The sequence below is a fragment of the Apteryx rowi genome, unplaced genomic scaffold, assembly GCF_003343035.1.
Source record: "Apteryx rowi isolate R43461 unplaced genomic scaffold, aptRow1 scaffold_27, whole genome shotgun sequence".
NCBI lineage: Eukaryota > Metazoa > Chordata > Aves > Apterygiformes > Apterygidae > Apteryx > Apteryx rowi.
Window position 1 is genome coordinate 1,156,862 of NW_020449085.1, and position 12,265 is coordinate 1,169,126.

General features: G+C 50.9%; 1 protein-coding gene across 1 annotated transcript; it reads left to right on the forward strand.

The window, feature by feature from the left end:
• Nucleotides 1–5,550: 5,550 nt before the first annotated feature.
• SENP8 (SUMO peptidase family member, NEDD8 specific) lies at nt 5,551–6,455 on the forward strand. Its single transcript, XM_026068411.1, has one exon. It carries the CDS (start codon nt 5,592–5,594, stop codon nt 6,228–6,230), a length of 639 nt encoding a protein of 212 aa, XP_025924196.1. The 5' UTR covers nt 5,551–5,591; the 3' UTR covers nt 6,231–6,455.
• Nucleotides 6,456–12,265: the final 5,810 nt, after the last annotated feature.

Genomic DNA, 12,265 nt, shown 5'->3' on the forward strand with positions numbered 1-12,265 from the left:
GGGCGGGAGGCGCCGAGAGCCCCGCCGGGGCCGCGGCCCTCGGCAGCCGCCTCGGCCTCTCCGCCGTGGGGGCGGCGCGGGGCTGCGCAGCTTCCCGGCAGCCCCGAGGCGGGAGTTACCCGCCTTGCGCCTGCCGCTGCTTTGGCCCCGGCCACAGAGCAGGGGGGCGACGGAGGCGATTCCGCGTTTGCCAGACGTCGTGCCTGGCTGCACTAGCTCAGGGTGAAAATCCCATTTCTCATCTCCTCGGTTCTCGTTTGGTTCAGTAGAAACCGCGGCAGCTCGCAGGAAAGGCCGCACGCTGCGGGCTTGGTCTCCGGCAAGCTTTCGGTGACCGGCTCTTACTGTGTAAAACACCGTGCAGCTGCATTCGTAAGCCTCCGCCAAGGGGCTGGGGTCAACCGCATCGCTCCGCGGCTGCATCAGCGCTTCGGCTGCAGYGGGTGGTGGTTCCCAMAGACGGAATGACGAGCTGCCCAAAGCCGCTCTTCTGACTGAATTCCGCTGTGCTGAGTCCTTCACATCTTTCAGGAAAATTATAGCTCTTTCTTTTTAGCACTTCTCAGTACCCCGTTGAATAAACTCTGTTTAAAAGCATGTGAATGCCATCCATTGCCTTCTAGTTTAACACCCAGAATCCTTTATATTAACCAAGCTGAAGGGTTTTATTGTCATTTCTGTGAAAGGGAGAGTCTGTGTGTCACATTTAATCCTCAGATGTTCAGATTGCTGATTTTTTCCTGTCAAACTTAATGCCTTGGCCAAGCCCATCCTGTGAAGCAGAACACTAATCTATGGRTTTGATTTAGTCCCGGCTTTAGTTTATTGCCCTGTAAGACTGTGAAACAAAGCAGGATTCTGGCGTTTGATTGCTTGATAAGTAAAGCAGCTATATGTATCTGGGTTTGGAGACTTTGCGGCAAACTGAAGGATTTGAGCATTGTCTATGGATTTACATGGTCTTTCTTACATTTCGCGCATACAGAAATTGTGAAGGGCTTTCTCTGATTTTGGCATTCAGGGCCCTTTTTAAGCCTGTGAAGATTCTGTTCACTTCTAAAACAGAAACTTTAATGTATGCACTAATGAAGATCGCTTATTTTTAGCAAACCCCTTTTCTGGCTTAGTTATTCTTCTCAACTTTTTTTTGTTTAATTTTGCTTGAATGTCTTCACTGGCTCAATTAGGAGACCCCAATATGTATGGAGACTCAGGTGCTGGTATAGCCCAGCCCTGCTTACACTGATAAACAGAAATTGATGTTTCTCATCTGCTCTTCCTATCATTAAAATTACTGTTACTAAGAGCACTGACACGCTTTCAAAAACTATTTCCTGTAAAAGGGAATGGTCTTGTGGTTAAATCATGGGGCTTTTTGCTCTTGATTGTTCCAAAGACATTCCACGTGGCCTCAGACAAGCCGCTGAAAATTTCCCTGCCTCTCCAATTCTTCCTTCCATAAAGTTAGAATAATCTCTCTTTCGCGTGGCTTTCTTTATTTCTCTCTGTATTCTTTACATTTATCAAAGGAATTTAGGGATGGGGCATGTTAATATATTCACTCTGCATGTTCCTAGCACCTTTGATTATTAAACTAGACTTTAGGAATCTGATTCACCCTTAGTTTATGCTCTCTTTGCTCCATCACTGTTTATTTATACTCAATACTAGCGAGTTTCATTTCCTAGCTTTCAGATACTGCCTTCAGGGTACAAGGGACCAATTACATTCAGAAGGTAGTTGTCTTTAATGTTATGAGAAAAATGGGGGGTTTTTTTAAAGTATTTCAAAACGCAGCCTTTGCCTTGCATTCTGAATACATCCATTTCTGAATCAAACTTGTGTTAATGATGGTGCTGATTATTATAACTTAGAGATGAGAGCAACTTGCCTTTTTGGCATATTGATGTAAGAGTGCGCCCTTTTTAAATCCATAGACTACATGGACAGTTTCATCATTTGTTGGGTTGATAAATTTTATATTGAAATGAACCTCTCTCTCTCTCCAGTGTTCTCATCTGAGCACTTGCAATCAGGCAAATTAATATCCCTCTGAGAAGCAGAGGATTACAGAGCGTTTTCATAAATTCCAGCTATTAATAGGCAAATAAAATGAATGAGCAAGACTCTTGTTTGTAACCTGTAATAAATGTTCTCATCCTGGGTCAGAACTTATGCCTATTTTTATAAAAAGCTTTGAACAGAGTGTGCCTGAGTGCTTGGTAGGCAAATCCTGGCTGTGTTTGAGTAGACCTGTGAAGGGACTTCTGCTTGGCGTTTGTGACTGGATTTCGGCATCCCCAAGTGTTAAAGATGTTCAGATCCGGAGCCCAGCTTCGCTCTGAACTCATCTTCAGCTTTAATTGAAAGGTTCTCCTGAACAGAACAAACCCTCTGATTGCATATCCTTTCCGCAGCTCCACTGCACTACACTTTTGATGCCGTCCTTACCACTTATCTGAAGTGGCTCTGAAAGGCATATGAGCTCTGAAGGGTTTTCCTTTAAGATGTGTAATGCGTGGTGAGTCATCATGCAGAACTTGCAAGCAGTTTCACAAATACCAGATGGCAATAAAATTAAAAGTAGTAGCTAGTGGCAATTAAGCATTTGCTGTAACCATTCTCCCTTCCTGATTGTAGGAAGCTGCCAAATGTCTTTTTTCAAAAAAAAAAAAAAAAGGCTATGTTTCTACAGAGTGGAAAATTAACAGCATACAGGATGACACTTCCTTCCAGAGCCTTTAATTTCATTTGGACTTGACTAGAAAACTGTTTGGTTTGATTTGTATGTCTTTAGGAGAAGATGAAGCAGAAATAATGCAGTAAAGGAGAATCTGGGGCATTGCACGGACACGTGTAAAAAACGTTCAGCAATGGCCCTGTAAACCCCCAAACTGGTCACTTCTAGACTTGCAGGATCTATAGTTCTTTAAGCAGGGTTATAATTAGGCAGTCTACTAAGTTTCCAGGACTTAGTCTGGGGTTTTTTTTTGGGGGGGGGGGGGTTATGCTGCAGGCTGTTGCAATGGATTTGCGCTATAAACTTGGAAACAGTTTAGTTGGGTCCATTAATGTAGGAAGTGTGTCCAAATACCATTGTGTTTGGCTCAGTATAAATAACAATGGCTGCTCCCCTTCCTTTTGAATGACTCCTACTGCCTGGCATTTCTTGGAACTGTCAGTGATACACAAATAGTTATTAGCTTTTTCAAGTTTGAGATATTTTACCTTGGCCCTTCCTTCCGACGTGTTACACATGCAGCATGTTTCATGCATTCTGTTATTTACAAGTCATATGCGATGTGACCTTGCCAAGATTTATTAGATATAAATCTCTCTTAATTTATGCATACCTGGACAGGAAGGATTTTTTAAATGATTCATGTTGCAATAAGCAGCCCAAATCTACTCCTTCCTAATATGTAAACAACACAACGCATGTGACTTTTTCTCCCTATCGTAATGGATAATTAGTGTCTTATAGTGAATCATACTAGAATGATCTTATCATTATGAATTTTCACATCATGCTTTAAGAAATCCTAAGATGTTTTCATGCTGTATTTGGCACYGGTGAGGAAAGGGCGAGGCAAAAATGGCCTCACGGCACTGCTGTCCTGACCCCTGTCCCAGCAAGCATAGGAGACGCATCGGAGGGTCCGATGGCGTATTGCCACAGCCAAGGAGCCCAGGCCAGAGGATGTGGGAGTGAAAGGAAAAATGGGGCTGATATGGGGGGGGTTATCAACAGGGTTTCTTAGGAAGATCTTCCGGCTAAATCCTAATCTGATCCCAGAGGGTAATTAGTGTTTACTGTTGTCTGTTGAGTGGCACCTCCTAGCTAGACTAAGTGTGGTGTGTAACCGCTTTCTTAAAACACACTTTAATACATTTGCTACCTGCCAGTCTTGGGGTAACAACTTCTGAAAAGGCGTTATACATAAACCTGGCCCCTCTACTAGGCAGACTGGTAGAAAACATAGCAAAGACCAAAATTAGCACAGATAATTTGATAAATGGAAGGGAGTCGAGAGAGGTCTTGCCCCACAAACCTCTTGAAGTCCCTTGAATATGTCCTCAAACACAGGGATGGGGAGAACCAGATGATAAAATCCACTTGAATTTCCAAAAGGCTTTTAAGGAAATAGGCAGCCACAGATTAAGAGGGGAGAATATGGCCTGGACAAATCATTGAATAAAAGATTAGAAAGACAAGGTCAGCGTGAMCAGTCAGGTCTCTTGGTGGATGGACATCACCGGTGGGAACCTGCAGGGATCTTTACTGTTCAGCACACTCATGAATGACCTGGGGAGGATGGGGAGCAGTGAGGTGGCAAAGGTTGCTGTTGACGGCCAACTGATCAGACTTGCAAAGGGACTTTAAAAACAGGACTGAATGACTCAACATGTGTCTACACTGAATTTCACCTGCCGTTTTATTATCAAGTGATGCACGTAGGGAAAAACATTTCTGTCTGCACATCTAAGACCATGGGAAAATTCTTTGAAGCTAGGTGAGCTTGAGGGAGGCATTATATATGCTTGTCCTGTTCTCATGTTCTTCAGCAGGCATTCAGTGTTCTCTGTTATCAAAGACACGATGAATTCTCAGTCTGACACACTACGGCTAATCTTTTATTCTAAATATCACTGACAAAGCCATAATAATATACCTACTGCAAGATGTTGTAARCGTCCTGCCTTTTGGTTAAAGAAATAAATAATCAATATAAGAAGTGGCTTTTGTGAGCAAAACTTTGGTGTATTAGAATCTGAGCTGAAACTGATAGCTATATTGTGAACTTTCCAGCTTCAGTGCTACTTGAATTCTTGAAATTTCTACCAAGTATGCAGTGAATTGTCCTAAAAATTCCCACGGTAGGAAACTGGTTTGCTCGTAGTCTTGTTTTGCTTTGTTTCTCCTCTCCTTACTCATTGCTGCCTTGCCTCCTGTGCTGGCAGACCAGCAGGTTTTCCTGGAACAGGTCATGTGTCTGGCACCGAGTTGTGGCGGTATCTCTGTTACTTAGGTGAAAGGGACGGCATATGTCTCTTACAGCCTTGAAAAGACTTCTTCTTTAGAATACCAATGAGGCAAAGAATTACAGCGATTCTCATTGTCCAGGTGAAACAGAAACACCAACCGATTTCTCCAAGATCATGTATATTTTCTGTGCAAAGCACAGAACTGAGGGAGTTCCTGCAGTTCCTGAACTGGAACTGCTTTGAATTCACCCACAGCACAGATTAAGACTGTAACTGTGAAACATCTATTTAAGCAGTGCATGCTGAGAAATATACTGCTCCTAGGGCAGCAGAAGAGCCCGGCTCAGCCTCTGCCACAAGCTACAGATGAGGAACCTAGCTGCATCTCTTAGTCTTGTCAGCTGGCAGATAGTTCAAATATTGGTCCCTCAATACAGGTCTGGGAAATGTAGTCTTTTGTTCACTACTTGCTAAGAAGGAACTTGAGAAATCTGTTGCACTATATCTTGTCAAAGGTGTGGTCTAATTGCGTAATTTATCTTCTACCCTTTCTATGTTTCAGCTTTTGAAGTTTCCTGGAGTGCTGTGGCCCCTACCTCCGCAGAATGGACCCYGTTGTGCTCAGTTATATGGACAGTTTGCTAAGGCAGTCGGATGTTGCCTTGCTGGACCCCCCAAGCTGGCTTAACGATCACATCATTGGCTTTGCCTTCGAGTACTTTGCCAGTGACCAGTTCCAGGAATTTTGTGATCAGGTGTGTTTTATTGGTCCCGAAGTGGCTCAGTTCATTAAATGTGCCACTAGTCAGGAAGAAGTAGCCATATTCCTTCAACCTCTAGACCTTCTCCACAAGAAGCTGGTGTTCTTGCCTATCAATGATAACTCCAACCAGGCTGCTGGAGGCACCCACTGGAGCTTACTGGTTTACTTCAGGGACAAAAAGTACTTCGCCCATTATGATTCCCACAGTAAGAGCAACTCTGTCCATGCCAAGCAAGTGGCAGGGAAGCTGGAGGCCTTCTTGGGCAAAAAAGGGGGCAAAGCAACCTTCGTAGAGGAGAAAGCGCCTGCCCAGCAGAACAGCTATGACTGTGGGATGTACGTGATTTGTAACACAGAGGCTCTGTGTCAGGGATACTTCAGGGGACGTCAGGAGCCTTTGCTGCAGCTCCTCACCCCTTCCTACATCACGCAGAAGAGAGCAGAGTGGAAAGCCCTCATTACTAAACTTGCACAGAAGTGATCTGGATGCAGTCCCCACCCTGGCCCCGAACCATTGCCTTTCCTGTCCACAAGTCGGCACCCCCAGTGCCCGAGGGAGATGCCCACGCGCAGGATTTTCCCAAAGAAGAATGTAACCCCTCCAGCATGGCTACACCCCTGCGAGTACCCTCCTTGGAAAGCCTTAGTCTCCTCTGGAAATGACTGGCCTTTGAACTTTGGACTAGTAAAGTCACTTTGCTCTCAATGAAATCTTCCTGTCAAAGGTGATTTTTACACTTCTTGCTGTGGCAAAATGGGTTGCTAAAGACCCTTCTCCACCTCTGCCCAGCAGGCAACACACCCTCGCATTAGGTGGCTTTCATTTGCTATGGGCATTGCTGCACTAAACCAGGTTTGGCAACGTCCTTTTTAAAACCGAGCCCCAAATGCTTTATAATGGACATTTCTAATCTGTGCCTAATGGCATTTGTGAAATATAGTATTTAGCAGCAAGGCTGGAGTCACAGCTGAAAATTTGATGCCGAGATATTTATAAAAAAAGACGAGACTCAAAAAGGATAGTTACGATTAATTAAAGAATGGGGCAAAAACCTTTTTTCTTCATGGAGGTTTCTCTAGCCTGTATGAAAGTAGCTTTTCTTTCCCCACCCCTGCTTGCTCTTATTACAAATTAAAGTCTGACTCTCTGAGCCAGCAGAAGATTAATAGGGAGCTGAAAAAACAAATCCTAGGAAGGGAAACTTAATTGAGATGGAAAGTGACATTCATTCTTTGAAGTTTTTTTCATTACAATTTTAGGTCATCTCCATTCTGCTGTGGAGGGGAGGCGTTCTTCAGCCTTCCCCAACTCTCGTTATCATTTGCTACGCTTAGAATATATGAGACAGTTGCTGTTTCCTCTAGCACAAAAACAGATCTTATATTCTCAAGATGAAAAACATACCAAGGAGAACAAAGGAACAGAATTTGAGGTATAAAAGCCAAAGATAACTGCAGTATCCTTGAAGCTCGAGATGTTAGTCCTTAATATACTTGTCTGCCTCATGACTGGCCTATTCAAAACATACTTTTCCTCCACTGCTGGATTATGGCTTGGATCTAAGAGCCGATCCTCTTACCAAAAGACAGGATTGGCAGTGAGGAAAAAAAAAAAAAGAGATGTCATTGCAGGACAAGAAATGATCTATAACCTCACGAGAGACAAAGAGCCTGTTGCTTAGGCGGTGTCCAGCAGAATAACCACACCTCTGCATGCCAACTAGATCAGTGAAATACAGGCTAAAAATAACCCCCCAAAAGATGGAGGGATTATTTTTAAGCTGGATCTCTTCACTGACCTCATTTACAGCCCAGCCCCACAAATGTTTGTGCCAGCACAACAAAGAGGATGGCGAAATGTAGTGTGGGGCAGGAATGTCCCAAACTTTCCTTGTTGTTAAGGAAAAGGTAGGTAGATGCACCCTAACAGCAGCTTCCAAAACACCCAAGCAAATGCACACAGGCCAGTGGTTGGGGGGGGGGGGGGAAACAAGGGTCAGAGTCATGACTGCCCTTCCTGGACCCTCCAGAAGGAGCAGCCTGGGATCCAGGGCCCCCCCGCAGCTCCTGGCCCTCCATCCTTTCAGCTATGTGGAAAATCGTTCCCACTGGTCTGATGGAGCTGAAAAACCTGACAGTTGTCTGAAATAAGATCCAGTCGCTTGCTAAAGGGGATTTCCTTTTGAATGTGGGGCCCATATGGCTTAGCCAGAGCAGCTCAGGCACTTCGCTGCCATTACGGGAGGTTGCTTTTCTCCTGGTTCCTCTTCATGGAGCATGCTATTCCCAAGGTGTAACACAGGCACACCCCCTCCCTTTGCCCTGAGGCCCTCAAAGGCAGACAATCGCTTCTAATAGACCTTGCAGATTAGCTGTTCATTTATACAAACAAACACTTCTGTCTGCGGTGTGACAGCGCCAACTCCCTCCTCCTCCCTTCCCCCCCATGGCGACGCGCTTAGCCGTCCAGAGTTGCTGTTACGGTGTGGAGCAGGAGAATGGGATGAAGGAGTGGTTCCTTCCGGGTCCCCCCTTCTTCCCAGTGAGAGCTGTTGTCTAGATCTGGGAATAAAACTTAAACCAAACCACCTGCTTCCCAGAATCGCCTCTTGTTTTGAGACACGGTGTACCTTGTAACAGAGCGGTGGCTCCTGCTGCCCGTCAGCCCCACGGCACTGTGGGTTCCTGTTACATGATGGTATCGCATTTGCTATTATCGTGACTCACTGGCAGAGTCATCCTCCATTTGGGCACCTTCGGGAGCAGCGGAGCTGTGCAGCAGGAACCAGCCTCAGGTCTCACATTGGCTTTGCAATCACACTGTTCCCAGTGACTAGGAAACAGAGCAGTTTTGAGGAATCGACCTTGCAGAACAAGCAAGTCAGCGAGCACAGAAGTCAGCTCCGCTAGAGCTTGGTGCAACAGGAAGGAGAACAGATGTTCTGGTTTAGGCTCTTGGTCATGTTTTCAGGGGTGGCTGTGGAGCAGAGTGGGCTGGGCAGGTAGGAAGGCCTAAGAGGAGAGTCGGTGGGACTGGGGGAGCATCAGGGYGGCTAAGGGCAGGAGGTGGTGGGAGAAAGCGTGTGGGGTGAGGAAGGGGTGAGCACGAAAAGGTACTTAGTAGGGAGACTGTTTTGAGGGCAAAGCCATGTTCACAAACAGGGCAGATGATAGCACCCGTGGGGCCAGGCACCCTTCCCAAGCCTCTCTGCCGTCCCGCTGCAGCAGCCTGCAGCCGAGGAAGGGGCAAGGCTGCCAGGGACAGCAGGGAGAGCAAGACGGAGCAACCAAGGAAGTTTTACGCACTGGAGGCTTTTACGTGGCATTTCTTTACACAAAGAAAAGCAAACAGGGTCAAATGGTAAGGGCGTCACCAGGCTCCAAAAGAATAAACACGCGCYGAAGAGGTGGGCGAATGCTGTATCGGAAGCAAAACCGCGCATTGCAACCAGCTCCCAGCAGGCAGGAAACCCCAAACCACACCAGGCTACTTACCCCTTCGCTCCTGCAAAGCTCCCATGTTGGAAAACCGCACCTGCAGGCACGTGCCGACCTGACAGCTGTCCCACAGGTGCAGCAAAGGAGACCTTAGGCTGAGCTAAAGCTTCCTCCATGAGCAGCAGATTTCCACTCAGCAGCAGCAGCAGGAGGAGGAGGAGGAGGAGGAGGAGAAGACAGCCTTAAGCCCCCTGTGAGATGTAGGATGAAGGACCACACGCACGCACACTTTGGACTGGGTACGGTGGTGCCCCTGCCACTGTACGGCTCAGACAGCACCAGGCTGGACACCCACAAAAACCCCTACCCCCAACCTCCTTCTTGGGTGATAAACCCGGTTTTGAGGTTGAGCTTGCTGGGCATCAACAAGGGGGTTAAAAATAACTCCCAAAGCCCTTAATCCCACCCTTTAAGTCTGTAGGGGCAGAGCAGGGGGAGCCAGCAGAGGCCTTTCCGGGCACGGAGGGCCGAGAGGAGCCACCAGCCCTCTCCCCGAGACGCCGGCTCTGCCAGCGAGGCGTGTGAAGCCACCGCAGGCCCTTCCCGGCGCATCGGCCCCATGGAAGGGCCCCACGGCCCCTGCCAGCCCCAGCGGCCCCCCAGCACCGATCGAGCAACCCCATGGTGGCTGGAGGAGGAGGAGGAGGGCTCAGGCCTGTCCCAGGGTGGCAGCGGGGAACGGGGCTGCCGAGGGCCCGGCCTCGAGCTCCTCAGCCGCGTCCTGCAGCCTTTGCCGCCATCTAGTGAGAAAATGGCCTTTGCACGCATCCCCTGAGCCTTCCGGAACTTCTTCGGCGGCTTTTCCACGCGTGACACAGCCGGGCTCGGCCTGCCAAGCCGGGGGGCGCAGGGGACCCTCGCCCTCACCCCAGCGTCGCCACAAGGATTCTCCCGCCAGACATCGGCATGCTAGAAAACAGTGGTTTTATTTAAAATACGTTCGYGGCCTGCAGCGAGGCAGCGCACGCCCCCCCGGCCGGCCGCACGCCACTCACGCGGGGCCGCGGGGAAGGAGGTTCGGCCCCCATCAGCGCTCCTCGCTCCCGAACGACAGGAACACGGCCCAGCTATCGCCTGCCCCTCCCAGGGCCACCGCCGCCGCACGCTCCCCTCTGAGGCCATGGTGCCGGAGGCGCCCGAGCGGAGGGGAAGGGCTGGGAGGGCAGCGATGGCCCCGGCTTGCAAACACCGTGGGACTTGGCGCCGGGGGCGAGAGCTGCGATGCCGACGCGCGGCTCCATCTCTTGACACGGGGTGAGAAATGCCGCCGGCTCGCAGTGGCCGTGGTGGGACCGGGAGCAGCCTCATGTGCGTGCAGCAAACACGGAGGAGGAGGAGGAGGAGGGTTGTTAATAACCGCCACCGTCTCACTGTGGGCTGAGCAGCGATGGGAACCAGGTTGCGTTTGGGCCGGGAAAGCCTTGAACTTCCCTGTTGACAGATATGAAGGGGCCGGCGCCGGCCACAGAGACGGTTTTCACTTCTGCTTCGCAACCYGCTCCCCAAAACACAGGCCCCCGTGGCCCCAAGGTCTCCTTGGGCCCGTGGCGCTGCCCGAGCATCCGGCCCAGCGCTGGAGGGCGGCGAGCCTCTCCCTGCCCGCAACGCCGCGTGCGGAGCCGTTTTCCCCTAAGAAAAAGGGTTTTGCGGTGGCAGCAAAGGGACGCGCATCGCTCGCTCCTCCGTCGCGCGCTCCGGCCGCGAGGCTGCTTTCGGCACCGGTTCCCCCATCCCGAATGTCGCTCCCTGGCCCCTCTGACGCCCCGCGGCATGCCTGGTGCTTGCACAGCTCGCGGGCACAGCATGGGAGACATGCTGGGGGTCCCATGCTCTCCTCCGCGTGGTTTTGGGGTGGCGAACGCCAGGCACCCTATGGGGCCACGCTCCCCCCGTTCGAGCACGCCYGGGCCCCCAGGACCTCACCGCAGCAGCAGGGGCGTCCCACCACATTAACGAGGGTCTAACGCATGCACACGGCAAGGGCTGTACTCCTGCATACAGAGCGGTCCTTGATGTGAGCCCAACAGCAGGAGGCACCGGAGACGCCCTCCCGCTGGCAACCGGCCTGGCACGGCCCCACGCTGCGCCTCCTCGGTGGGACGCGGGACGGCACGGGGCGCTCGGGGGGTCCCCGCTGCCCGGGGACGCGGTTTGAGCAGCGCTTACAACACGACAACAATAATTAACACGCAAATCGGCACAGACACGYTGCCATCCCAGACGCACACCTGAGAAATTAACTGGTAACAGTCAGGCCCGCAGCCGCACACTGCCGCTTGTTGCGGGCTCCTTTCGGGATGTCTAACGAAGCGCAGCAGGGCTAACGAAGCCTCGGTCCCACGTGACCGCCCACTCCCCGGTGCGGTCCCCAGCGAGGACACTTGTTCTGGAGGATCCTAAAGTGCTTTGCGAGAGGACACAAGTGCAGGTGCCCCGAGACCCCCCTTTGCTCCAGGGAAAAGCAGTGCAGAAGGGGCAGGGGGCTGGTGCAGAGCCCCCAGAGCCCCTGGATCCTACCGCCACCTCCGTGGTATGCGGGGCAGGAGGGGGGACCGTCGGCACGCTAAACACATGAGCTGGGAGCAAGCAGCCTCAGGCGCGTTCCYGCGCTCGGCCTCTCCCGCGTCCTGGCTCTGCCTTGGGTGGCAGGGGCCGTGCTACCCCAGCGCACCCACCCCGCGGCACCGGCTGCCCCTTGCTCCCTCCTCTCTGTCCCTGCAGATCCCCCTCCGGGAGCCAGGCGGATCTCGTTGAGGCCTCCGCTCGGGAAGGGAGAGCCGCGGCTCCGTGGCGGGCAGGCTTGCGGGGTGGCAAGGGAAGTGGCGTGCCCCATGGCAAGGGCTGCCGTTAGCGGTGCCCCCTCCCCACGTTCCCGCCTCTCTCCAGCTGCAAGGGGCAGAGGGACGAAGAAGCAGGTTCGGCGCAGGTTCGGCTGTACCAGCCGCAGGGCTGCTCAAACCTGGCACCTCCCTGGAGACGTCACCTCCGTGGTGGAGGCGCTTCCCGGGCTCTAACACT